Here is a 27,856-nt window from a genome sequence, read left to right on the forward strand (position 1 = left end):
GAACACCACACTTTTTATACCTCTATAGCATGCTGGAACTGCTCGTGTTCCCTTTGCAGCTGTTCTGCCTCCTGCAGGGAGCTAGCCGTGATAAGCCCTGCATTTAACATAGACTCCCCATTTCGGATCCAGCCCAGCACCTGAAACAGAACACAAGACAGCACAATTTAGAAGTCCTCCTCTGATCAGCAAGAAAGGCTCCATTTCTATTATTACACAAAAGTAAGTTATTTGCAATTAATACTACTTAAGGAAACAAGACTTGTTCCACAACATAATGCCCTTGCCAGTGCCTGGAAAATAACACTAGGTGAAATTACAGATCCGATTTATAACAGCTAACACATTAATTTAGCTGTCTAGCTGTCATGTTTCAGATCAAGAATTTGAACTGTGAGCATAAGGCTTAGTAACTGTACATTTATGACTATATGCACATACAAATGCTAAGATAATGACCACTTTTTTTTTAATTCTTGGTTGTCAATAAACTCAGATTTGAGTTACCCTTAAGTCATCCATTAAGCCTTTTACTGGGGAATGAAGCAGTAAGTAGAACATATTGAGGCAATCTATGGGACTAATGTTAATGCATGTTTTGGGCTACTATCTCCCTTCTGACTTTTGAATGCTCATGTGTGAGTAGTTCTGCTCTCCCGCCAAGTGTGAACCCCACTGTCTGACACTCACAAGAATAGAATCCCATTTGGTTCCCAGTGCAATACAAAAGTGGTAGCACCCATACACATCAGTAGCGGGTTTAAAACACAAACAAGTCAAGTAACTGGTTAGGGTGTTGCATAACCACAGTAACTCGGAGTTGGATCTCCCCCTCCAGCAGGGGGAACAGCGCCAAGCCTAGTTCTCTCTCTGACAGCTCAGGAAGTTACAAACAGTAAGACCTCTCTTGACACATGCATGCATACGAACTTATGTTCTGTTTATATTATATGTCACTTTTCCCTCCCACGCTGTCAAAAATGTCACCATATTTATATGACTACCTGACAATACCTAATTCTACAGTTAATCACTTAAAGGTGGAGTTGTCATGATACGCTGAAAGCATGTCAGGGACAGGAAACCAGAAAGGAAGTTAAAGAAATTAAACATTCTATATAGTCTCAAAGTGAAAAGAGTTAATGTAGAAAAACATAGAAATGCAGAGTTAAGGTACCTCAAACAACTACAACTCTGTTCTCATGCTCCCACCAACCTGCCTACCCTACTGTAAGGTATCTGTACTTAGAACAAGCATCACAGTTCCAGTAACTGACCTTTAGTGTTGCACTTTTTGCAGGTTTGGCCAGGAATATTTTAAATCAAGGTATTTTGGGGGTTCACTTATAGATTTTAACAAGTCTGCAGCTGTGGGGTATATGTAGCAAGAAGTATTATCCTAATAGGAAAGAGTATATGGGCTTATGATATCTGCAGCCACAGAGAATCTAATTAATGTATATTTGAGAAGTTAAAATGGTGGTGAATTCCCCAACATTTGTCATAAATCAACTTGCCAGGAAGACTGGAGTGAGAATTGTATAGGTTTCGAAGACAGTTAGTACTGATGTATTGTCAAGTTAAGTGCCATGGAGGATGAATCTATTCATGTAGATGGGGCAACTGTTAGCATGCAGAGCATAATACAGCAAAGAAATTGTGTTGGTCATACTGTCAAAGTTTAACTGCATATGGGCATCATCTCCTCTCAGCTATTATTAACAGTTCTCAACATCACAGTTTCTAAACAAGGAGGATGGTAATTTAGATCCACAAAGCTTCTTCCAGCTGCATTTCATATTAGATCGTTTCTCCTTTCCCCAGTTCAAGGAAACTGCTAGCTTGTTCTCTCCCTCATTAATATTTCTCATCTTCTATGACAGGAAGGCATATGATGGTCTCATAAGGTGCAGTGGAACAGAGCTAAGGTGCAATTCCACTCCTTGTCATTTTATAAATTTGACCTGGATAACTAACTACACTGGCCTACGATCTATTGGTTTATGCTACTTTAATGGACATAAAAAAAATGTAGTTATTTCCTTAAGGTTTTTTTGAAAGTCTTAAGAATTCATCTGGTAAACGTTGGTGTTTGTTCTTGGTTTCTCGAGCTAGAATGTATTTCAGTCTATATTTGTGAAGTATTACTATGGTATAATGTCAACACAGGAGCTTTTGAATGGCTCAGAGCTGAGTGTGGGCCTCACAAACCCTGCAGGAGCCCACTTCTATGATTGGGACATATGTTAAACCCCATAATGTCTGGTGGCCCCACTACAGATATCAGGAAGTCAATGGATATAACAAATACCATCAGAACAGAGTTTTTCAATTTTTTTTTTAAATCTCAGTTAAAATTTAACAATCAACTTTCTGAAAATAGCGTTAAGACTCGAGTGTTAACACTGAGAAACAAGCAAGTTTTGTAAAGGTTAAATTGAGTTTCATGAGGCAAAAACTGTTAGATTACTTATGGAACAAGCACACCACCCTTATTTTTCAAGCCAATGTCTGATGTGTGTTGCATCCAGTTTACCTTTCACTTCCCCCCAAAATTCTCTTCTAGCGAGACACCACTCATCTCTGGAGTTCAAGTCAAGCTCTACTAGTCTCTACATCTGAAGCAATCTCTCTTCTTGCACACCAAGCATCCTGAGTCCCCTCCAAGTCCTACCTCAAACCCCTTCTTCTATACCACTCTGCTACTATCTACTCTTGCCCTACCCAATTCTATTAGGCATCTTAATTTAGCAAGCAAATCTTTTATGTGATGTATTAAAGCCTCTGTTCCTCTTTTAGCCCTTCCCCTACCTCCTCATTTTCCATTATCTTTCTAGCTTGTGGTTTTATCTACTTTTTTTTTTTTTTGGAAAAAATTTTACCACTGTTGTCAGAAATAAAAACAGCTGCACCAGTGATAGGCACCAGCAGCCATAGGTGTTTTTATCACCATGTCCATTTGTTGTGCTCAGAGCAGGGATGGACAACTCCGATCAAAATGTAAGTAGCCGCAAGAGCCTCATCTTCACAATGCTCCCACCATTGTTGCTATCACTGGTGGAGTTGAGGGACAATTGTGGCAACTAAACCCAGCACAGGCACGGCTTATTTGTTTCCATTAGATGGTAAACAGCTTGAGCTATGGACCCCTTTTTCTTTGCAGGGCACCATGCCACGCTACTGCGATACGTAAATGAATCATGAAAAAAAGTCAGCAGTAGCAGCAGTTTTGACAGTTAGTTGGGGAGTCAAAATGATGATGAAACTGAAAAGCTGGTTACAATCTTAGCTCTGGAGAGAGACAGTCGTAATGGATGCTTATGCCCAGTTCAACAACAGTAAATTGGGCAGGAAATCACAGTAATTTAACCCTGGAAACCATGTGTTCAGGGCTTCCGGCAACAAAATACAAACAGAACAGTCTGAAAAGGAGGTTTACTATGTCATGTTACTCTCAGATAGTGCACGGGCTGTGACCTGCTGAGTTACAAAGCTTTTTCCAGTTCAGAGGAAACAGCAAGTGGTCCTGCTTCCTGGCTTAACCCCCCCCCCCCCCCCAAAAAACTCATGTATTTGTATTAAGGTAATAAAAGTCAGAAGAAATAAAAGTTACTAGTCCCAAAACACTTCAAAGGGTGTTAGTAGAATTCTAAGGAGACCACACAAATACAAAGTATCAGATCATGTTTTTAGATTCAGACACTTTTCAGTCTCAAGATGAGAGAAGCATTTTTAGATTATATGGATAAGGAGCGATAAACTTACAAATTAAGTGTTTAACATATACATGCACCCTCTCAGTTATGTGTTTAAATAAGTATTTATATTAAACACAGTTTATGAACTTATTTGAAAATTCAAACACCTTTGAAAAATGTGACAGGTCAAGAATGACAGTATTAGAGTTAATATAAAACTCTAGACAGATAGAGATGGGTTCTTAATTGTTGATATTAAGGTATCACCTCGAGACAAGCATAATGGGGCCCTGATTTCTGTTATGACCTATACTAACCATAAGAGAGACTTGCCTTGAAAAACTTACAATCTAAATATTCTTTATAGGTTGCACACTTTCATGTGAACATTCATAAATCTGAAGGGACAAAAAAAAAAAAAAAAACAACAACACAGAAAGATGCCCTGTAAACACCCTATCTCCTGGGTGGGAATATTACTGTTTTGTGACTAGGCAGTATGAACAATACTATCTTGGCAAGTGTTTTTTATTTACAACACTCGAAATATGCTCTAGTTTTAAAGGGCCTGATCCAACTGCCTTTTAAGTCGGCTGAAAGATTCCCACAAACTTACTTCAAGAAGAGGGGTCCAATTTCAGCAATTAACATCTATATAAGAGGCTTATGTTAAATGTTTTCAGTACTTTGGTTTTATAGTCAACTTTCAATGTCCACTTTAGCTAGGATTACTAATCACTCAGAAAAAAGAAAAGTCACGCAGGGTTTACAGAATAAATCCTGAAAACACATCTTAAGCGTGACACTGACATTTGTCAGCAGTATACCTCTGTCAACTGCTGAGGACATGTGATCAGCAACACATGTCAATGCAATTTTCAACTGCTCCTCCTCTCTCGCTCCCTGGTCCCCCAGCTCTCATACACAAATGCAGGTGACAGGACAGTGTACGCTGTAGTAAGAATTACGTATGTGATTAAACCGTAAATGTAGTATGCCATGGAATATGAACCAAGTACTGCATCCTATATTCTAAAATGAGATTGTTTCAACCTCACTGGAAAGGGAGGGGTAATGCAGCTGATAATACCATTCTAGTCCATCAGCATTTTATAAAGAAAAGATCCCGTCTCAGCTGGTAAGTGAATCTCTGCAATCTAGAGTATATTGTGCAGGTTGGACATCATAACCAATTGGCACTTTCCTTTCATCCTCACAAGACAGCATGTACTAAATAACAGAAGGCTGTCTAAGCTAAGTCACTGTAAAATCTCTTCCACCTCATTCCTCTTACATTAAAATAGTAGTTTACACTCTGTAATCATTCTAACAAGCACGGCCTAGAGTGTATCAGTCTGCACACTGGCCAACTATAAACATTTAGATCAGGGGTAGGCAACCTATGGCACGCATGCCGAAGGCGGCACGCGAGCTCATTTTCAGTGGCACTCACACTGCCCGGGTCCTGGCCACCGGTCCGGGGGGCTCTGCATTTTAATGTAATTTTAAATGAAGCTTCTTAAACATTTTAAAAACCTTATTTACTTTACATACAACAATAGTTTAGTTATATATTATAGACGTATGGAAAGAGACCTTCTAAAAACGTTAAAATGTATGACCGGCACGCAAAACCTTAAATTAGAGTGAATAAATGAAGACTCGGCACACCACTTCCGAAAGGTTGCCGACTGATTTAGATACTTCAAGTGACATTAAAATAGGGTGGTCACATACTGCACAGCTTCTGCAGGCTGAGCTCCTTGCCCATCAGGGGCTCCTTGCACTCCTTCATTCCCTTTCACAAGTTCCCGGGGGGAGGGGGGGGGCTTCCATCCTCCCCCTCTACTTCAGGGTTCCCTACAACCCACCTCAACCCCTTCCCTCATGCCAGGGGCGCTTTATGCCCCCCGCTCTCTCCTATTCTATATGCCAGGGGCTCTGTGCGCCGACCCCCACACCCCCCATTCCCAGGTTACCCAGTCTTCCATCACCCAGGTCCCCCCATTGCCTTCCTGTCTGGGAGTAAGTCATTCAGGGTGCCAACATTTTAAACTCTATTTGGACAATGGGTAGAGCTCAGATGGGGACTGTCTTTACGCTGGAAGGTGCTAATAGGAGCTAGAAGATGTTCATGGCTGTCATCAACCAGATCTTAGATCTATGGACAATTAGAGCTGGCTGAATCTGCTGGCTCTGTTCACCAGGTGCAAGGGCTCTGTGTGCCCCCTTTCCCCCTTCTGGCTTTCCTAATTTCACCAAAATCAATAGAGTTCTGGCCACCAATACCTAAAACCATCTCCGAAATTTTGGATTTGTCTACATGCAGCATTCCATGAAAGACAGAGATGTGCCATCAAGTTGAGTGAAAGGCCTCACTTCACTCAGCCAATCCGATGTGCCCTGCTGTTATGCATTATCCCTCCTTACTGGTAGGTGCTGCAAGCAGGGCACCCGAGCTAGTCGCACTGCAGAGCTCAGGGAAGATTTCAAAGGATTTTTTACTGTCTGCTACAGGGAAGATACAAAAATGGACTGAACAGTCTAACTGCTCTTCAGACAGCATTGTCCCATAGCAAACTGTAATTGTTAACAATTAAACTGGTATTATCCGCTTTGAGAGTCGAGTGTACTAGATGCTTAATTCTCAGGCCAAAAACCTGCAAGAATAAGAAGTTAAAACACTTTTTTCTTACAACGTAGCTATCTTATTTGCATACATATGTCTATATATGGAACATATACACACACCTACTCACAACGCACAGAACAGATTTAGCTCATACCTGTTTGACTTCGGCCTGCAGGTGGCGCAGCTGTACACACTGTTCTAAGTGTTTCCGATGCTGTTCCGCTGCTGAGTCCAGCTCCTGTTGTTTCTCATGAAGAAATTCCAGCAGATCCTGAACACGAGTTGCCATATCTACATCTCTGTCACAAAGCAGCTCCACACCTGTGGAGACCCATTAATTTGAAACATACCTGGATCTAATTTCCAGGGGAGTTACATATTATAGTTATTATATACCAACCATTTTCATTTCAGTAAAATATACTTAAATCTCGAAGAATTTGATTAAGGAACTTAAACGTTATTTCCAGGTGTTTTACAATGAGCAAGTGGATGCTCAACATTATCTTGGGAGAAATCCTTAAAGTCTATAATGATATCTTGTGAAGGATTAAATGCAGCAGGATATTGCAAAGAAAATCAAGTGAAAAGGATTAAGAAACTAAAATATGAATTGCTTTTACTTGTAAAGTCAATGCATAATTTACAGACATGACTGATCTCAAAATAAATTCCATGTACTATTAATTCTATTCCTCTTTCAAATTTACTTTCACTTCCTACAGAGTTCCCCCCACCCCCACTTTAAACCTGAGCATTTTAATTGTTAGTAGGATCTACTTTATTAGTGCTCAGCATGCTTCATCTAGTTTATTTAAATGCTATGGAATTATTTTCAAGAAGCAAAATACATGTCCACTCCCCTCTTGATTGTGATTAATGGGGATCGATGCCACTTTCAGACGCCCTGTTAGTATCAGTTTGGATAATCCCTCTAAAGATATTAACCGGAATAAGATGGGACAGATCCATCTTACCAGAAGCCTGCACTTCATTGACATACTGCAGCAGATCTTGTCCTTGGTGGATGACATCAAAAGTCAGGTTATTCATGGTCAGGGCTTTGTCTGCATGGTGCTGGAGTCTCTGCTCTGCTATTGTAAGATCTTCAGTGTCGAAGTCGTTCATCTGCTGAGAAAGCTCATCATTCCACGACTCAAGGTCTGAAATTATCTGATACAGAGAAAGGAGAGGATTTTATTGGGATTAATAACTACAACTTGTTCCATTTGTACTAGAGAATCAGATCAGGAATTCAAAAAAAAGTTAGAAGAACTATGCTTTCCTCCCCCATCTGTTCTTTCCCCAGCTAACAACTTCATAATATCCATTCAGCAGAACATCTAAGCTACAGACTAACATAACTATTACTGACTTGTATAAACACTGGGCTGTCTGAGCAAGTTTTGGAAGTTATTAGTTTTGTGATGTACGCAGGCAAGAAAATTCTGCTAATTTGGCAGGTAAGGAATTCCTCCTTGAGGTTAGCGCTGGCTCTGTAGGCCAACAGCAGAGCGTGCATGTGTGTGTGTGCGCGCGCGCATGCACTTTTAATATCAATTTACAAGCACATCACTTTGTAGGCAGCAGAATTATCACGTTTGTACCCATGGGTAAAAGAAATAAACTTTGGCATAACACCTAAGGTAGAAAATCTACTTGCTTACGCTAAGAGTGGTAAGAAACAACAGTCATATAGCAGCATAGTGTGCCAGTTTAGCCTTCAGCTACACCACTCAGGTGCATTAATAAAATGAACCAATAACACCACACCTTTGTGAGCAGGAACTGTCGGTTTTCTTGAGTGTGTTCCATTACCAGCTAACTGCTTAACAAAACTCTTATAGTAGTATATTGAGAATTTTATGAAGAAATACTCAAGTGCAGTAATTATATAACCTATCCAATCAATCTTACATTCTGAAATCTTGCTTTTAAGTGTACCCAAACTTAGTTTACGTATCTCTTGACACAGCTCCAACATCAATTACATGGTATTTTAGCAAACGCTATTTTAGTACTTCAAATCAAATGCAAAGTCGTTTTGTTTCTTCCCAAGCGAGTATTTTTCCATGCGTCAATTTGAAAATTAGCAGCACTCTTGTAGCTGATACCATCGGGGGGATGTTTACATGACAAGCACTAGAGCAGCACATCTGCAGCACTGCAACTATGCCGCTGTAGCATAGACACTTACTACAGCGATAGAAGGTTTTTTTCCCGTCACTGTAGTAAGCCCATTCCTTCAAGAGGAAGCAGCTAGTTCGACAGAAGAATTCTTCCACTGACAAAGCGCTGTCTACACCATGGCGTAGGCTGGCTTAACTAGGTCAACTTAAATTTTGGGTGTAGACCAAGCCTAAGGCATAAACAACTATCAGAAACTGCAAACAGTTAATTAAAAAAAACAAAGGCAATTTATACAAAAGTTAGCACAGGATCCCAATAGAATATCTGCAAGCCTCACTGTTGATCAGACTGGATTACTTTCTTGTGATAGGTTAGAAAAAGATAAACAGCCAGTGGACTCAAACAAACCTGTTTCATACAGAGAAATCTCAAACACCAAATGATCTGGGGCCTATTATCTATGTTTTACTACAAAACCTTTCTGGACTCCCATATGTTTCACTGAAAATTGGTACTGGCATAGGAAAAGAATCATCATACAAACCAATTTGTTGGGACAAGCCCATTCCTAGGGCATTGTGATTTTGGGAGCAAGATAGATGGGCACCAACAGCAGTGAGGAGAGAGAGGTAGAAAACATTGAAAACCAGATAGCCCAGCTAAGAGGTGCTCATGCAGTACAACTGGTCACGCACCAGTAGGCGGTGTAAGCTGGGTAGTAAGAATGCAGGTCTTGGGGCTGCTGCCTAACTGGCTATGGGGAAAACTGGCACTATTACAGGGGGTTGTAACACGGTGAGGGGCTCTGACACTGATCTGCCAAGGGGTTACTCAGGATTGAAAAGTTACAAGAACACAGGAAAGCTGCACAAAAATCTGACGCACTATTGGTACCCATTGGGTTTATCTGGCCATGTGGGATAAAAAAGCTGATCAGAAAGGATCACAGCTTAAGCAATGGGTAGAAGGGTTATGTGCTTGGATGCATTTTTTCCTCTGGTTATTTTGCTTACTAGACATCATGCAAATTAGCCACTTAAACACACAGTATTTTAAAGCTGTAACGTAGGCATGTTTTGAGGTATGCCATATTGGATCCCTTAGGGAATGTTCACTCTCAGGATGGCATGCAGACACTGCACACCGAGCTAGCAGAGGTATAAATGGCAGCACAGACAGTGAGCCAGGGCTTTGGTGAGTCGAGTTTCTGGAACAAATTACTAAACCATCAGTTTGTAAGTACCTCCAGGATAACAGGGTCGAATAGCCAACATAAATTTGTCAAGAACAAGTGATGCCAAACGAACCTAATTTCCTTCTTTGACAGGGTTACTGGCCTGGTGGTTAGGGAAAAAGCAGTTGGAGTGATAAAATTTGATTTTAGTGTGGCTTTTGACACAGTCCCACATGACATTCTTATAAACAAACTGGAGAAATCCAGTCTAGATTAAATTACTACAAGGTGGATGCACAGCTAGTTGAACGACCATACTCAAAGAGTAGTTATCAACGGTTCGCTGTCCAACTGGGAGGGTGTATCTAGCGGCATCCTGCAGGGATCCGACATGTGTCTGGTACTATTAAACATTTTCACTAATGACAAGGATAATGGAGTTGATGGTATACTTGTAATATTTGCACATGATACCACGATGGGAGGGGTTGTTAACACTTCAGAGGTCAGGATTAGAATTCAAAAGGACCTCGAAAAATTGGGAGAATTGGTCTGAATTCAACCAGATGAAATTCAGTGAAGATAAGTGCAAAGTACTTAACTTAGAAAGGAAAAATCAAATGCACAAATACAAACTAGGGAATACGTGGGTAGGTGGTAGTACTGTTGACAAGGATCTGGGGGTTATAGTGGATCACAAAATGAATATAAGTGAACAATGTGATGCAGTTGGAAAAAAGGCAATTATTTTAGGGTGTATTAACTGGATTGTTGTATAAGACAAGGGATGTAAATCGTCCGCTCTCCTCGGCACTGGTGAAGCCTCAGCTAGAATACGGTGTCCAATTCTGGGCACCACCGTTTAGTAAAGACGTGATCAAACGGGAGACAGTCCAGACGAGAGTGTGAGCCGACAACAACGATAAAGGGTTTACAAAACCTGACGTATGTGGAAAGGTTAAAAAAACTGGGCATGTTTAGTCTTGAGAAAAGAAGACTGGGGCCGTGTCTGATAATAGTCTTCAAATATGTTAAGGGCTGTTCTAAAAAGAGGACAGTGATCAATTGTTCTCCATGTCCATTGAAGGTAGGACAAGTAGTATTGGGCTTCATCTGCAGCAAGGGAGTTTAAGTTAGATATTAGGAGAAACTTTCTAACTATAAGGATAGTTAAGATCTGGAATAAACTTCCAAGGGAGACTGTGGAATCCCCATTGGACAAACACCTGTCAGGAATGGTGTAAGTGCAGGGGGCTGGTCTTGACAACATCTTGAGGTCTCTTCCAGCCCTACTTTTCTATGATTCTATAACAGTACCCATGGATTTAAATATTGCAGAATTGTGCTATTGCTTGAGAAATGAAGTAGTTTATTTTCACTATCAAAGCTAAGTAAAACAGTAAACACCACAAATGGTTAACAGAGCTGAGTGCCAACGTAGTGACAGTCAAGTTTGAGCATTACTTTCTGTTTAAAAGCGGACTACTCTAAGCGCTTTAAAATCCTCATGCTACCTCTGATTGGCTTGAAATTTGTTGTGCCTCATGGTGGATGCTGGGTAATATCAGTGGTCCAAATATGGGATCATTTGAGCAAAGACTTCCAAGATACAGCCTCCCCTTACCACAGCATTTTAGAAAGTCATCTAAGGGCTTGTCTACACTGGCACTTTACAGCGCTGCAACTTTCTTGCTCAGGGGTGTGAAAAAACACCCCCCCTGTGCGCCGCAAGTTTCAGTGCTGTAAAGTGCCAGTGTAGACAGTGCACCTGCGCTGGGAGCTATTCCCCTCGTGGAGGTGTTTTTTTTAGAGCGACTACACAAGCCGCAACTACACAAGCCACGTTGAAGCGCTGCCATGGCTTAATGTTGCCAGTGAAGACATGCCCTAGTGTTTTAGCACGATTTTGCAGACACCTAAGGCTTAACCTATGGCTCTGATCCTTCCCAATTAGATCTCAGTCAATCAGCACTGCTCTCAGTTAGTGCACAGCACCCACTACACTGCTGGGGAAGCAATATTCAAGTAGTTATTAACTTTAGAGTCAGGAACTTCTAATCAGCTTGTGCTAACTTGGCACAAAGATTCAAGCATATATGTTCAGCAAGACCAGGGCTTTGTTAACAGCAAAAGGGCTTCCAGGCCATCTGTTGTCACAGCAACTGGGTGGCTCAAGGTGACAAGTTATGTTTACTGAACCTAAGCAACTCCCATGCATTGTGAGTTCAAGCCCCACCCTTGGCAGCGCTCACAGAGTGTGTGTTGTGCATATTTCTTGTTCTCTGCATCCAGCAAAGGCTCTTTTGGGGAGTTTTGCCCTGACACCAAAATTTCTGCTTTAACATGCTCTAAAATCTAAATGCAAAGTCTGATTTTACTTAAGAATTGCTGTCAAGGAATTAAACCAAGTGAAGATGAAAGACCCTAGACAATCAGGGTCTTCAGCTGTTTCCTAAGCAACAGAAGTGAGTATGATCAAAGAAGAACAAGTTACTGGCCAGTTTGGTCAAGGGTTTCCTTTTAACAGCCCCTACCCCTTACATGAGCTGCTCCTAACGTTTTCAGACTCGTATAAACTTTTGTGGGGCAGAAGCAGGAAGATGAGGCGGGGCGGGGGGGGGTTGGAGCAGCAAGGGGGTGGGTTGGGTAGTGGAGGGAGTGTGTTCTCTGTCCCTTTGCAAAACTTCCCCTGTAGGGCGGAGCTTTGGCACAGCTACTGAGAAGTGAGAACACTCTAGACAGCCACCTTTGTTAGAGTAAGGGAGCCTTCAAACACTGTTTGCCTCACATTCTTCCCTTCCCTCCTCTGCGCTGCTCCTCCGGCCCTGGATGAGCCCATTCACAGCCCCATCTCTTAGGGACACACCTGGGTGCCGAGAGTGAGCCAGGATTTGGGGACTCTGAGCCAGTCTCCTTGCCCACGCCCACGCGTGAGATGGGATCTGGGGAGCCCTGTACCTCTGGAAGGTTCTGAGCTCCTCTCCCTAACCCCCCATATGTGAATGAGAATGCAGGGGGTTCTGCCCCTCTGGACACTTCTAAGCTTCACTCCTGCCCTGCAGCACGAGACGGAATCTGGGGGGCCATGACCCTCTGAGAAGGTCAGAGCCCCAATCTCTGCTGCTTTTGTGAGCTAACATCTGGAGGTCCCTGACCCTCTGGATGGGGAACTGAGAGGAGACATGCTTGGAGCAGGCACAAAGCATGGAAACTGAGGAGCTGAGCTGGCTCACAAGAGCAGCAATCCTGGAAGGGGGAGGGGGCAGCCAGATAATAGCAAAGAACAGGCACTTAGATGAATGCTGCAGTAACTCAGAGCTATTGATTCAGACTGTATTCATCTCTGTAGAGTGCCCTTGTTCTGCTGAGAACTTCTCACTGACATTAATGGGCCACTTCTACATGTCTCCTATGCTGTAAATGGATGTGCAGAGTCCTATCCCCTACACTTGGCCTAGATGGGGAGGGGGGGGAGACACTCTGATTTTCCACTCTCCTGCCCCTTCCTGCCTCCAGCAGGTTCAGGCAGCTCACAGCCCCATCACCTTCCCACATCCCCTTCAACTTTGCAGGGGGCATGGAGTGGCAAGGATGAGGGTGGAGCTGGTGTGAGAGAGTGGAACTCAAAACAACAGGTACGTGGGGGTGGGGGGGCTGGAGCAGTGGGCGTGATGGAGGAAATGCTGGAGTAACTGGAGCAGTGGAAGACAAGTCTGAGCACAGGGGAAGGAACATGTGGGTCAGAGCAGTGCAGAGGGAGTGTTGGAACAGTGTCAGGTGGAAAGGAAGGGGTCAGAGCTGTGAAGTGGGGATGCTGAAGGGCTTCAGCCAATGCATCCGTCCAATCATAGGAACTGACATGGCCCCCTATCACTGTAGTATCTGAACACCTCACGATCTTTATTGTATTTACCCTCACAACTCCCCTGTAAGGCAGGTCGGTGCTACTTGTTTTTTAAATAGATGGGGAACAGACATAGGGAAACTCCCCACTAACTCCATGCTAGTCCCTGCAGCCTCTCCTCAAACTGCAGGTCCCATGCTGATGCCAGTTTCTCTGTGGGGAGAAGGGAGAACCAGGCTGTGCTGGCCAGGCGGAGAGAGGGGAGATGAAGAGATGATGAGGGGGGCAGTGAAGTGATCAACATGCAGCCAGTGCCTTCTGTAGCCAGAGTAATCATTGCTAAGGAGTCAGAGGCAGTGGAGAGGGAGAGCTGGGCTATAGTAAAAGGAGGTTGTGATGGGACATCTGTCCACACTGGCAGAAAAGAGGTTAAAAGCAGCCCTAGGGAGGCTGCGCTGGGAGGCAGCCAATCACAGAAGGGCTTATAGGAGCAACCAATCAGGGCCTGGCTGGCCCATATAAGAAGGGCAGCAGAACAGAGCAGTGAGAGTCACTCCGTGGAGCTTGAGAAGGGAGGAGGAGTGGCTGCCTTGTAGGTGGAGGGTAGCAAGCACCCTGCGCAGAGCAGTGCTGCAGGCAGAGACCCAGGGAGCTAAAGGCAGCTCCTGGTAGGCTGCAGGGATCTGCAGACTAAGGCCCTGACACAAGGGCAAGGAGGGTGCTGGAGCCACTGAAGGAAGGGGCTAGACCGTGGACTGCAGTTTGCACTGAAGGAAGTGGCTGGACAGTAGACTGCCGGTTACCCCAGAAGGGGGGATAGAATGTGTGGCACAGCTGGAGGGCAGTGTCACTGAAGAGGACGCCGCGGTCCTGGGAGTGATGGGGGTTCAGGAATAGAGGTGACAGCGCTAATTCCCCGGACAGCCAGCAGGAGGCGCTGCAGTGGTGAGGCATGCCCTGTCACAGAGGTGCTGTGAATTTTTTTTTAAACAAAGGTAATTAAATGCCGAAAACGTCATTAACAGAAAGTTAAGGCTGCCTGGTGTGCTTTGTACCCTTCCGGAAGGTGGAGAGTGGCTAAACCTGGTGAAAACCAGGAAATACAAAGTTAAGGTCCACACCACTCTTGCAACACAACTGTGACTGTTTCCTCTCTGAGGATCCTCTGCCTTCATAGATACTACACAACACTTTGGGAACAGTGCACATTAGCACTCTAGGATGGAGTGTAACACTTTTCCTTAGCTAAGGCAATACTCAGGTTTAATTCAGATGTAGCAAATAGAAGCTACCTGTACCTGGCCTACACGCAAACACTGAGCCTACTCCACATAAACCACCCTTCACTCTTGCCCTGAAGATTCCTTCTGAGACATTGCCTTCACGTAACCCTCAGTAAGCCCTTGAGACCAGTGAGGTATGTCACCAGACCGCTGACAGTCCCTATGTCAAACAGACACCTTTGTGCACCTCTATTGACATGCTACCAAATTCAGTGCTGAAATGAGGCATATTTGATTCCTCAAGGTACACAAGCACCTCTCTACTCATCGCAGTTCTGCCAAGTTGCCCCAACAAATCGCTCCACCATTCAGAACAGAAACACCTAGCACAATGACTAGCTAGAATGCATGCAGATAAATACTGGAATTCAGGTGTGTGGAGCACAATGCAAACAATGGCATGTTCTTAGTTTTCCCTCATATCTCCTTATAGTAGATACACAGATATTTAACAACAGAGTATAACGCAGGCCAGAGAATTTCACCCAGTTACTCCTGCATTTGGCCTAACAGTTTTGGTCTCACTAAAGCATCTTTCAATAAGATTCTTGACTTGAAGACATGAAGAGACTGAGAAACCACCACATCTCAGTAGTTTGTTAACCTTTGCACCACCTTTCTAGCCATTTCTCGTGGCTATTGCCAGCTCCATAGGGCAGAGTTAAGGTTGCATTGTGGAGGTTGGCATGAACCTTAACTCTTCAATTCTTTGTTTTCACAGGTTTAAATGTAGCCACTCTCCACATTCAGGCACCACTGGTCAGCCTTAATTCTGCATTAAGTTTCTGAGAATTTTTGTGTGCATTTATAGTATCAAACAGCAGTTAAGAGCTTGGGTTGTTTTGTTTTTTTTAAAAGACACATGACTAACCCAACAGCATCTTTGAAAGGCCATCTTACTAACATACAGGGAATCTAGATTCTTCTGTGGATTAATTTTATACGTAAAGTTACTTAAAGTACGTATAGCCAAAAAACGTTCACACCAATAGCAAGTATTTTCATCCAAGTGTTGGCCAGTCCACAAGCTGCTTGCAAGTTTGGGCAGGTTTTGCAGTAAAACTGAATGGGTGGGTTTTGTTATTTTAAATGCTATGGAAAAGTGTGTGTGTGGGGGGGCTTTTTGTTTGTTTTAGTTGCAGCAGCTATGGCTTTCCAAGAAGCAGCAAAAACAGCCATTCAGAAGCACTCTTGAGGTTTAATATATCTGCAACTGAGAGTCTGGTGTGCAGAAGAGGAAGAAAGGACGGTTATAACTACTACTGAATAGCATTAATGTAGTGTTTTTTCATACTTAAGCTCTTTACAGTGATTTCATCCTCAACACCCCTGTGAAAAAGTCAATTTGATAGCTTAACGCCCCATTTTACACACGGATTAACTGTAGCAGCAAGATTAAGTAATTTGCCAGTGGCCACAGAGTGTGTTTATCAGAGCTCGGATTAGAATGAAGGAGTCCTCAGCTTCCAGTTCTACACTCAGGCCATGCCACTCCCATAGTTTGGAGGAAAGCAAATCCATCAGACCATTCAGGTAACAACTAAACCAGTGAAATCATCATTTTCGTATGTCAAAATATATCCTTTTTAGTATAAATCTTCCCATAGGGCTAAAGCAAATTTAATGAATGTTATGCACAAAACAGAGACTCACATCTATTGCATCTCTCTCAAATATGCGTAGCTGCAGGAAGAGTTCAAGCTTGATCTTGCGTTCCTGAAAAAGCTCCTCCATCTGAGACTGGGCCTCGTCCAGCTGCTGCAGTACTGTCTCTATGTGATTGATGGAACTGTTGTGAGGGGTCTTGTTACTAGAAATGGCAGAATCCCTATTGAAAGTGGAAAGGAAGGAAAAGGGGTATTATGAAAAAAAGCAACAGGAATTGGATTACATACAGTCAACTGTTGAACGTGCATGACAAAGCTCTTTAACTAAAACCATTAGTATGAACAACACTAGGAGGAAGCTGGCCTTGTTTCAGCACATAAGGTCCTTTGATAAATTATTAAAATTATGCTGTAGTAATTTAATAAAGCATCAGGATACGAGATTACTTTCTTTTTCTGCCTCAGTGTTCAACATATAGGCATATTCTTGTTTAATACATGTATTCAATCCACATTCTATTTGTGTCAAGAGTAAAATTTAAACCCATGTAAAACTTTTCATTTTGAAGAGGAAATGAGACATGATGACTACCTACTTAGTTGTATGCTAAATTACGTGATTCAATTTTACTTGAGCATAAAGCCAAAAAGAAAAAGAGAAAAAAAACCCCCCCCCACCACCACAGATGAGGTAACACCCACTTCTGCAGAATACAGAAAGTGCCCAAGGATTTATTTAAGCTACCAGTAATGGACAGGACCACACGTTCACGTTGCCTCTACAGGGAAAAAACCAATCATGTCACGTGCTAACATTCAAAAGAACTTCAAGTGTCAGTTTAAAACAAGCAGTCTCTTTAGAGAGGGCTGCTGCTCAGAGTTCAGTCATTCTTAAGCATGTCATGCCACACGGATGCCTCTGACTGATACCCCGCTGACTCATGTCACATAGAGATAATTTATGGAGGCTAACTCTCCTTTATGCGAAGGTAATGTTTGTGAGCCTAACTTCCTGTAAACAAAGAGTTAGATAAGATCTGCATAGAATGAAACACATCTAATAGTACTGCTAATATTTATATTCATGCAGGGTAGCGTCTTATACTCGCCCTTCCCCCTACAAAAAAATCAAGAGGGTAATGATCCATTATATGGGGGAAGTATATGCGGGAAGAGGCTTAAGGAGAAATATCCCCAATGCTTTTAAAACACAATGTTGAAGAGATTTAACACCAACTTCGCTAAAAAAAAAAAGAAAAAAAAAAAGCATTACCTTAGTTGCTGTATAAGATCCTCCCCTTCCTTGATGACATTGACTGTAACCTGTAAAGTGGTCTGTTGCTGCTGGCCAAAGCGTTTGATCAAGTCTTGTACAGCCTCCACAGACTCTGCGTAGACATCATCAAGCAGCTCTTTTTGTAACTCCTCGAGCCATGTCCATAGCTACAAGAGAAAAGAAGTGAACGCTGGTGTCAGGCAGACACTATCTCGTATGAATCTCCTTGGGAGAAGCAAACAAATGAGAAAGCCCACAAGATTTGCTTCTGTTTATACAAAATTCAGTTCTCAATGTTAAAAAAAAAATTGATGAACCCATGTCAGACAGAAGGTGTTCTCTTGCTGGAAAAACAAGTGGAGTTTTATCCATGCTGCTTTGTTACCCTCTTTCCCATTCTCCTACTACATCGTATCGGAGCGACCAGCACAGAATTCAGAGTCAGTCCCATCTGCAGCTCTGTGAGGTAGTCACTGGGAGGAAAATGCTATGGTAACACTCCCTGAGAGAAGGAAGGAAGGAAGGGAGATGTATCTCAATAGCTAAATTTACACTGCTGAGTGACACATACATAAAAGGTACATGGCACTGAGCAGTGGTCATGAAAATCAACAATAGGAGTCAAAGGGGTACATCAAAAATAAACTGAATTTTCTACTTTTCCTAGCCTCAGTGCAGAACACAATCTCAGGTAGTGTCCCTATGGAAAATATTCATCAGCTCTCAATATGTCACCTATTTCGCTATGGCAATTATGCTGTCACTTACTCAAATATAGAACCATGCTAAATCCAGACAGAGTATATAACTTGCAATGCCAAGTGGCTGAATTATTCATTACAACTAATTTATCCTATAAACTTCCACCTTTCCATCTCTGTACTTTTTCAGCAAGCATGTTTACAAGTCTTTTGCAATTAATTTTCACAACACACTTTAACCTGTAAATAACAAATCACTGAGTATTTACTATTGCGTAGTATTATTGGTTACTTAGGCTATGGCTATACTAGAGGGCTCACAGTGGCACAGCTGCACTGATGCAGCTGCGCCGCTGTAAGCTTTCTAGTGTACCTGCTCTAAGCCTATGGAAGAGAGCTCTCCCGTCAGCTTAATTACTCCAGCCCCCATGAGTGGCAGTAGCTATGTCGGCCTGACATAGTGCTGTCCGCACCAGTGCTGAAGTCTGCATAAGTTATGTCGCTCAGGAAGGAGTGGGGGCTAATTCACAGCCCTGAACGACATAATTTATGTCAACTTAAGTTGCAGTGTAGCCATAGCCTTAGATGATGTGGTATTCTGTTCCCTGATTGGATGAGCTAAGCTCTTAAACAGGAGTCTCTCTTCACAAATTATCCACTAACATTTGCAGCTACCGGACATCTATTGTACAAATGACCAAAATACTGTTCAAGGAGGCTGAGAACTCACTTCTGGTGTGAATACTCCTGTGAGTACTTTTTCTTGTTAGTACACGAGACACTTAGTGTGATGCATAAAACAATTTGCAAGTACAGAATCTTGTTTACCCAGATCATTCTCTCTGTAATTTATCATGACCTCTCAAATTCTTGTGTCTGAACTTCATATGTTCATGAAATCTGGTGGGGGTTTTTTTTTAATAATTTGATTTTATTTACTATTTCCAACAGGAAAAAATAATTCCTATTTGAGTTCCCTCAAGAAAAGAATTAAGATCTTACTCCAATTATCTTTGAACAGTTGCTTTGATATACTGTACGAACATTACCTGTGATTTTCTCTAAAACCCTGAATATGACTCTAAACTATAATGCTGTTGGAAACTGATGACATTAAGCAGCAAATTTTGCTTAATTTCAAGACCTCTCACATGCTAGTAATGCTGCAATATCTTATGCAAAATTAAGGTTTTGATTTTTCTATTTAAGCATATATTCTAAGACCCTTGCCTATAATATTGCTCTCAGACAAAAAAGATTCACTAATATCCAATGAAAAATTAATTTGACAAAATACTTGTATGAAAAATAATGAAAAATTACAATTTTGGATTTAAAAAAAAAAACCACACAGCTTTACAACAACTATAATTAAAAAACTACAATACTCCAACAATATTGTTTTAATTTCATTATCTATGTATTACCTTAGGTATATTTTGAAGTAACGCCAACAACCCAGTTTTCACATAGCTGCACAGTTACTGAGACTGGGTCAAACTCATATCCCTCCAACACATGTGCAACCCTATCATTTACAATAGGAATAAGACTACAAAACAGCACAAATTGGCTCATTATCTGCTCCTTATGACTATAGTCATTTATAGACAATACCTATTATTCATTTAAGGAACAAAGTTCAAACTTTGGTAAACTAAACCAAATGGACCGAATGTGTAGTGGACACCTTGAACCCAAGCAATTCAACCAACAGTGCTTACAAAGTCTTCCAGACCATAAGCAAACTTAATCAAGTCCAACAGAACACAATACAGTATTTACATGGGATAATTCTTTCCATTTTCACTTAGGAGTCCAAGTCTCATTCAAAGTGAAAAGGGACTTAGGATCCTGTCACTTCCGAGAATAAGACTTAGGCACTTTTGAAAACTTTGCCCAGGTTCTATTCCCAAAATAAACAGCCTAACCCAGGGATCAGCAACCTTTGGCACGCGGGTTCAGCCAATCGCAGCTCCCACTGGCCGTGAGCGGCGAACCTTGGCCAGTGGGAGCTGCGGTTGGCTTCAGAGGCACAGGCTAGGGGGCTAGCTCTTGGATGGGCTGCGGGAAGCGGTGCGGGCCAAGGGATATGCTGGCTGCTGCGTCCTGCAGCCCCCTTTGGCCTGGGATGGCGAACCGCTGCCAGTGGGAGCTGCAATCAGCCGAACCTGCGGACGCTGCAGGTAAACAAACCGTCCTGTCCAGGGCTTTCCCTGATGGGCCGCGTGCCAAAGGTTGCCGATCCCTGGCCTAATTTAATAGTCCTACATGTAAAATAATTTTTTTCCTGGAATACACCTGCTTGTGATAGCTGATTCCAATATTCTTAATCCTTGAGACAATTTTTTCCACACTAGGTAACTAAGGAGCCTGATTTTCAGAAGTGTTGGCCATGCATGAAGTGTTAAAGCTCTCTGTAACCCATGGCCCTATAAAATGTTTGGCTCCTTGCTCCCCTATGGGCGTCTTTTACCCAGTCCACTGGTCAGCTGATGACCCCTCCAAATTTGTGTCCTAAACCATCCAAGAGCTAGCCCCCTAGCCTGTGCCTCTGAAGCATCCAATTCTCTGTTCCTAACCCACAGAGAACCATGTTTCAGAGGACTCAGTTACTGGGCTAAAGAGGTCCTGGCAGGGTGAGTTGAGGCTTACTAATGCTGAGCTGGCTCTGCACTGCCTGCCTGCATGAGCATTTCCCTTCACTGCTATGCTATGCACCAGACATAGAGCAAACACAGAATAAGCTGAGATTTCATTCTGCAGAGTCAGCCAAGCAGCAGCCCGATCCCAAGCATAGAAGCAATATGAAGACTGGCCCAGCAGGGTATTGTGTCTACTGGTTTGATGCCTGGTTGCCAAAAGCAGAGCTCGTTTCTAGATACAGAGCCAGTAAGGTTGCAAACAAGGCCTCATGCCCTCAGGGTGACAGGCACTTACTGATCTATTAGCATAGTGGTTAATCCAGCCTTGAGCACTCACAGTTCAGACAAAAAAATTATGTTTGACAAATTTACATAGACAATAATGACCGTACTTAATATGCAGTTTTCAGAGTGGTAGCCGTGTTAAATCTGTATCAGCAAAAACAACGAGGAGTCCTTGTGGCACCTTAGAGATGAACAAATTTATTTGGGCATAAGCTTTCGTGGGCTAAAACCCACTTCTATTTGTCTAGTTGTGACGAAATCTGCTGTTGAAACCACAGCAAATTAAACACTTGTGTGCTCACTGAACACTTATGATACATCTGCAGCAAACAAATTTTACCAGATAAATCTTTTATACTCTCTCCTGAGCCGACCTCTGAAGAGAATATTAAAATGATGATTCCTAAAGATATTCTTGAATCCATGTAGCATACGTACTCAGTAGTTAAAATATGACTGCTACAGATCAACATGCCATAACATTACCATCAGAGTGGGAAGCAAATATTTAACTCAGGCCTTGTTTCCACTACAGGGGGAGATCGATCTAAGTTACGCAGCTTCAGCTACGTGAATAACATAGCTGAAGTCAACGTACTTAGATCTACTTACTGCGGGGCCCACACTACGCGATGTCAACTGGAGACGCTGTCCCGTCCACTCACCTTGCGCTTCTCGTTCAGGTGGAGTACAGGAGTTGACAGGAGAGTGATTGGCGGTTGATCGACCGCCGATGCATCGATCGCCGCGCGTCGAACCCCCGGTAAGTGTAGACAAGCCCTAACTGTAGTGGTGAACCTAGTTGATGATGAACAGGAGTGGCTGATTGCCTTGTATACTGATTCGCAAAATAGCATTAGCATTGGGTATAGTGTCATTACTTGAGACAAGCTTCTATCAAGAGGCAGGAAGTCAAGTTAGGATGGAAGGAGAGCGTGCAGAAGAAACAAAACAAATACTGAAGAGAATCCAACTGTTTTTCACATGAGGGTCCTAGGAGGCTGAGTCAATCAACATAGATGTTCCTTGGCAGAGACCTACAGTTGTTTACAGTGGTAGCAAAATAATTTTCTTGTAAAACAGGTCAGGATTCACAAAATGAAGCCAAATAGTAAGAACTAATACAAATACTTCCTACTAAAATAAACATGCATTTTCTCTTTGAACTGAAGAGGAAGGACTTCAAAGACCTGGCACCAGGGGCACAGAACTGAGGATTAAGTATGTTCTGTGCTCTTACTTCAAACTTCATTCAGCAACAGTGAGAACTTTTATTTTATTTTAATTCAATAGCTTTCTCTAGGAATTAGGGAATTACTGTACAAGTAGATAAGAGTACAATCTCAATACGATCCTCTTCAACTGCACTTCTCTGCTAGAACGCCTTATCGGCCTCGGAGCTCACACACAAAGCTGCAACTCCTGGATCTTTGGCAGATGAACGTTACACCAACTTAAAATTTCTCCATACATAAATATAGTAAGGTCTCAGAAACATCTGCTAAAACAAGCCTGTCTCCTGGGCAGTTTCTTTCCTAAAATCTTCGGAGCATATGATTAGTATTTGAGGCTGGTTATTAGTATTTTTAAACGAGGTTATTCACTGCAATATCCTGGCAATCTAAATATTTCCATGATTGACCTAACCTCCCAGTTATTGCTGACACTGTACAGCCACTGAAAGGCTGCAATTACGTAAGACACCACAGAAGAACTGCTCTTAAGTTATTTTGTGAAAGGGGAGAAAAACGACTCGTCATTAACCTATGCCATGATATTCAAGCAATTTTTCAGAACTCTTTGAAATTTCTTTCCATCTCCTTGTAATTTCATTACAATTTGCATATTTTTACCTTAGAAATTAAACAACTTTTTTTAAAAAATAACTTGACGACTCCCTGGTCTGGACTGAATGACAAAAACGCTAATACAATACCCATTTCAAAAACTGTCAGTTTACCTTGCATGGTCTTGGCCATCAGCACAGCGCTACAATATCCTTGTAACAAACACCGTAGAGTGTTTGTTTAAAGAGCTATTTCCACAGAAATTTTAAAGGGTTATAGAAACATTTCCATAGATCTTCTGTATTTGTAAAGGTTTCTTCTTTCAGAGCTAGTATCTGATAAGTGTCCTTTCAATTTGTAATTTTTTAAAAGGACATAAGTGACTTAGGAGCCTACGCCAAAGTAAGTTAGGCATTTCAGGAGCTTAAGTCCCATGGCCTTTCTGTGAGACTTAAGATACTAAATATCTAAGTCCCTTTTAGAAATGGGATTTTAAAATCAAAAAGTGCACAATCTGATGCTACCATTGCAGAGATGAATATTAAAAAGAGAGGAACATACTATTTGACCATATTTAAGCAACTGCATTATTTCAATATTTTGTGTAAATTTTTTGAAAACTCTTAAGTTTCAACAGGACTACATTAACATGCACTAGGTAGTTTTTAGTGGGTCCACAAGAGCTAGTTAGTGCATAACACACTAGTGCACACTAGAATTTACACTCATCTAGTGTGGACTAACACACTGTTCAGACAAGCATTAAATGTTCTTCTCACTTCTTCTTCCACCATAATTTCCCCCTCCCCCTCATAAATTACAGTCATACATTTCAAAGTTTGGGACAGCAGGGGTTTTCTGCATTGTATTTTACATTTAGCTCACGGTATTCCCTCCCTCCCCACATTCCCGAATTTTGGCCTGAACGCACATCAGTTTGCAATGGAAAAGGTGATAAATTTGTATTGAAGTGAAGGGAGGGAGAGAAAGGAGTTGACTAAGCTGTTCTAAAAAGCACATACCACATACAGCGCAAAGGCTTTATCTTTTTAAAAATTAACTTGACAGGATATTCACAAGTGTTACGTGTAAAATGCCAAAAATAAGTGTTTTTAAACCCACCATCCTCTCCAATCTGTGTTCACCTCTGATCTGTATTTCTACACTTTACTCCAGTTATTGAGATGATTTGTTTGCTGCACTTTGGCACTGCTATAAACACCTGGTATGGCCATTACACCATTTTCCTCCTAATTTGGATGACGAGGGATCCATTTAATTATGTATTTGTATAGCAGCATGTGGAAGAATGACGAGTGCATAGACACCTACGCATATAGCACTCATCTTTCGAACAGATATTTGTATCCCAACCCCAAAGGTTGTTTTACTCGCACCCTAGTGCTAAACCACACCTTGGGAAATCATTAGTGGAGCTTGCCACTGATTTCTGCATACAGACCTCGAACTAAACCACTGCTCTTGTAAACAAGTTTTTTATTATTCATGCTGTCCAGCCACAAGACCTATTTCCCCAAAACATCATTCAGACCAGTAACAGGTTGTACTAGTATTAACATAAGACTATGAACATATGTTTAGTAATTTCTCTTCCATATCTGAATTTTATTTTGCAATACTTTGTGCACGTGCACTGGACAAACCATCCCATTGAAATACAGTCTGTTACTTTCCAATTCAGTCCTCAAACTTGGTAGCTCTTATTTGCTTACTTTGCAAAGACAAAGATATGGTGGTTCCCATACCTAGTAGAAACACAGCTGTAATATCTCTCATGCTGCTGTGCTGTAATTGTTAGCAAATGCTAACTGTAAACCCTGAGCACCAGAACTTGAGCCACTTATAAACAGGTCTCACCTCTGGGGTAAGAAAGTGGTGGCCTAAAAACACAGGGGCAACATTTTTCTAAATCTCCCAAACCAGTCAGAGGAGCAATTGAATGCAAATCAAAATATGGAAAGGGCAAAGAAAATGGAGACTGTGGAAAGCGTACATATAAAATAAGCTTTTTATTCAACTGAAATGCACATCAGAAAATTACACTTAAAATACTGTGCATTATTATAATCCCGATTTCTAATAAATGTACAATGCTCATGCCAATGTAGCAAGAAGGATATTTTGGCTTAGCACATTTTTATCTTCCATCTGTTTTGTGGCGTCATCTCTGCATTCCACACACTGATTTGAGAACAAGCAACATGCCACTGAATTGAGAAAGCAGTGCTCCTCTGAGCAGGAACACAGAACAAAAACATAAGCCAACAAAGGAATCATTTCTCTCATACTTTTCTTATGCATCCTAATTTTATGCTGAAAATACTGGACACTCAAATAGGAGAAGTTTGCCTTAGTCTTGGCCCAGTAGTTTAAATTATATATGTTGCAAATGAAGAGCTAATCATGTCTGGATATATTAAATACTCATTTCCACTTGTCCTGTTTGCGTAGGTTTAAAAGTTGACCACATTAGGGCTTGGTCTATACTTGTGAGTTACCTCAGCATAGCTATGCCAGTCAGGAGTATGAAAACCCCCACCCCGACTGACATAGCTATGCCAACAAACCCCCTGGATAGACGCAGCGTTGTTGATGGAAGAGGAGTCCTGTTGACACAGCTAGCATTGTTCGGAGAGGTGGTATTCCCATACTGACAAAACATTCCTGTCAGCGTAGGCCGTGCCCACACTAGGGGGCCATGCTGGCATAACTATGTTGACATAGGCTCTGTAGTGTAGACATACCCTATAACATGACATTTAACTTTAAAAAAATTAACAGCTACATAACCAAGCCTTTAGGGAATAGGTTAAAAAACAAGCTTCCACAGAAATGACTGTTACACTGCAGAGGTACAACAGCAAAACTTATCCAGAGGGGAAAGATGTAAATGCCTGAAAAGACCGAAGTTGTGTGGCAAGAAGTCAAATAGCATCTAGAGGCACAAAGGCAACATTCCAACACATCTGGGTTGATTTGTCAGAATTCCTGAGTTGTGAATCACAGGCAAGTCTGTCCTTTGTAAATCCCCTCTTCCCCACTTTCTTCCTCTACATTCCACATCGTTCACTGTTGCCTTCACTGAGTCCACCTAGATACTTTACAGCACTTCAGCCTCTCTTTTTGGTGCAAACAAATAGATACTGCAGAAAAAACAGTTACCTACCTTTCGTAACTGTTGTTCTTCGAGATGTATTGTTCACGTCCATTCCACATTAGGTGTGCGCGCGCCGCGTGCACAGACGTCAGAAACTTTTCCCCGTAGCGGCTCCCGTCGGGTCAGCAGGGGAGCACCCTAGAGTGGCGCCTCTATGCTGGAGCATAAATACCCCTGTCAAACCGACCCCCCTTCAGTTCCTTCTTGCCGGAGACTCCGACAGAGGGGAAGGAGGGTGGGAAATGTAATGGACGTGAACAACACATCTCGAAGAAAAACAGTTACGAAAGGTAGGTAACCGTTTTTTCTTCTTCAAGTGCTTGTTCATGTCCATTCCACATTAGGTGACTCACAAGCTTACCATAGGAGGAGGGTAGGAGTCATGGAGCAATTGATTGGAGAACAGCCCTGCCAACCGCCACGTCATCTCTGGCCTGCTGGTTGACTGAGTAGTGGGCTGTGAATGTGTGCACCGATGACCAGGTGGCTGTTTTACAGGTCTCCTGGATCGGGACGTGCACCAGGAAAGCTGTTGAGGACGCTTGTGCCCTCGTCAAGTGAGCCGTGATCGTCGGGGCTGGAACCTTGGCGAGCTCATAGCAAGCGCGGATGCAGTCCACAATCCACGATGATATACGTTGTGCCGAGACTGGAAGCCCTTTCATTCTATCGGCTATGGCGACAAACAACTGCGTTGACTTGCGGAAAGGTTTAGTTCGTTCCAAATAGAATGCCAGGGCCCTTCGGACATCCAGAGTGTGCAGGCTACGGTGACTCAGGTCCGTGTGTGGTTTAGGAAAGAGCACTGGCAAACAAATGTCCTGTCCCATATGAAATTGTGAGACTATTTTAGGGACGAATTTCGGGTGTGGCCTGAGTTGTACTTTGTCCTTATAAAAAACTGTATAAGGAGGCTCCGAGGTTAGGGCCCTCAATTCGGACACCCTCCTCGCCGACGTAATGGCCACCAGGAACGCCACCTTCCAGGAGAGATGAAGGAGAGAGCAAGAGGCCAGGGGCTCGAACGGGGGCCCCATGAGCTTGGAAAGGACCAGATTAAGGTTCCAGGGAGGGACCAGCAGGCGTGAGTAGGGGAACACTCTCTCCAGCCCTTTGAGGAACCGGACCACCATGGGGTTAGAAAACACAGAGCATCCGGATTCCCCCAGGTAGAACGCTGAAATGGTAGCTAGATGCACTCTGATTGAGGAAGGAGACAGACCCTAATGCTTGAGGTGCAGGAGGTATTCGAAGACGACTGGAATAGTGGCCTGGAGTGGCTGTATCTGCTTAGGCTCAAACCAGAAGGAAAATCTTTTCCACTTAGCTAGGTAGGCCGCCCTAGTGATCTGGGTGGAGTAGGCGCCTGCGGTCCTGCGTGATGAGATCCCGGTGTAGGGGCAGGGCAATCGGGGCGGCCACTGACAGCTCTAGCAGGGTTGTAAACCAGTGCTGACGAGGCCAAGCTGGGGCGATCAAAATTATCATCGCCTTGTCCCTGCGAACTTTGAGGAGGACTCTGTGGATGAGCGGGAGCAGAGGAAAGGTGTACTTCAGACTCCCGCTCCAAGGGATCGTGAATGCATCTGCAACCGAGCCCGGACTGTGGTTCTGGA

The 27,856-nt window shown here is 42.6% G+C and overlaps 1 protein-coding gene across 1 annotated transcript in view; it reads right to left on the reverse strand.

Moving 5' to 3' along the window:
- The window catches only part of TRIO (trio Rho guanine nucleotide exchange factor), a 433,907-nt gene that overhangs the window by 156,323 nt on the left and 249,728 nt on the right, over nucleotides 1–27,856 (reverse strand). Inside the window, exons 12-16 of the mRNA XM_065399163.1 lie at nucleotides 17,642–17,811; nucleotides 16,415–16,589; nucleotides 7,308–7,503; nucleotides 6,485–6,651; nucleotides 21–140 (exon numbers count right to left, since the gene is read on the reverse strand). Of these exons, the coding sequence (XP_065255235.1) occupies nucleotides 21–140; nucleotides 6,485–6,651; nucleotides 7,308–7,503; nucleotides 16,415–16,589; nucleotides 17,642–17,811 (828 nt within the window). The remainder of the gene's footprint in view (nucleotides 1–20; nucleotides 141–6,484; nucleotides 6,652–7,307; nucleotides 7,504–16,414; nucleotides 16,590–17,641; nucleotides 17,812–27,856) is intronic.

The sequence above is a fragment of the Emys orbicularis genome, chromosome 2, assembly GCF_028017835.1.
Source record: "Emys orbicularis isolate rEmyOrb1 chromosome 2, rEmyOrb1.hap1, whole genome shotgun sequence".
Classification (NCBI taxonomy): Eukaryota; Metazoa; Chordata; order Testudines; family Emydidae; genus Emys; species Emys orbicularis.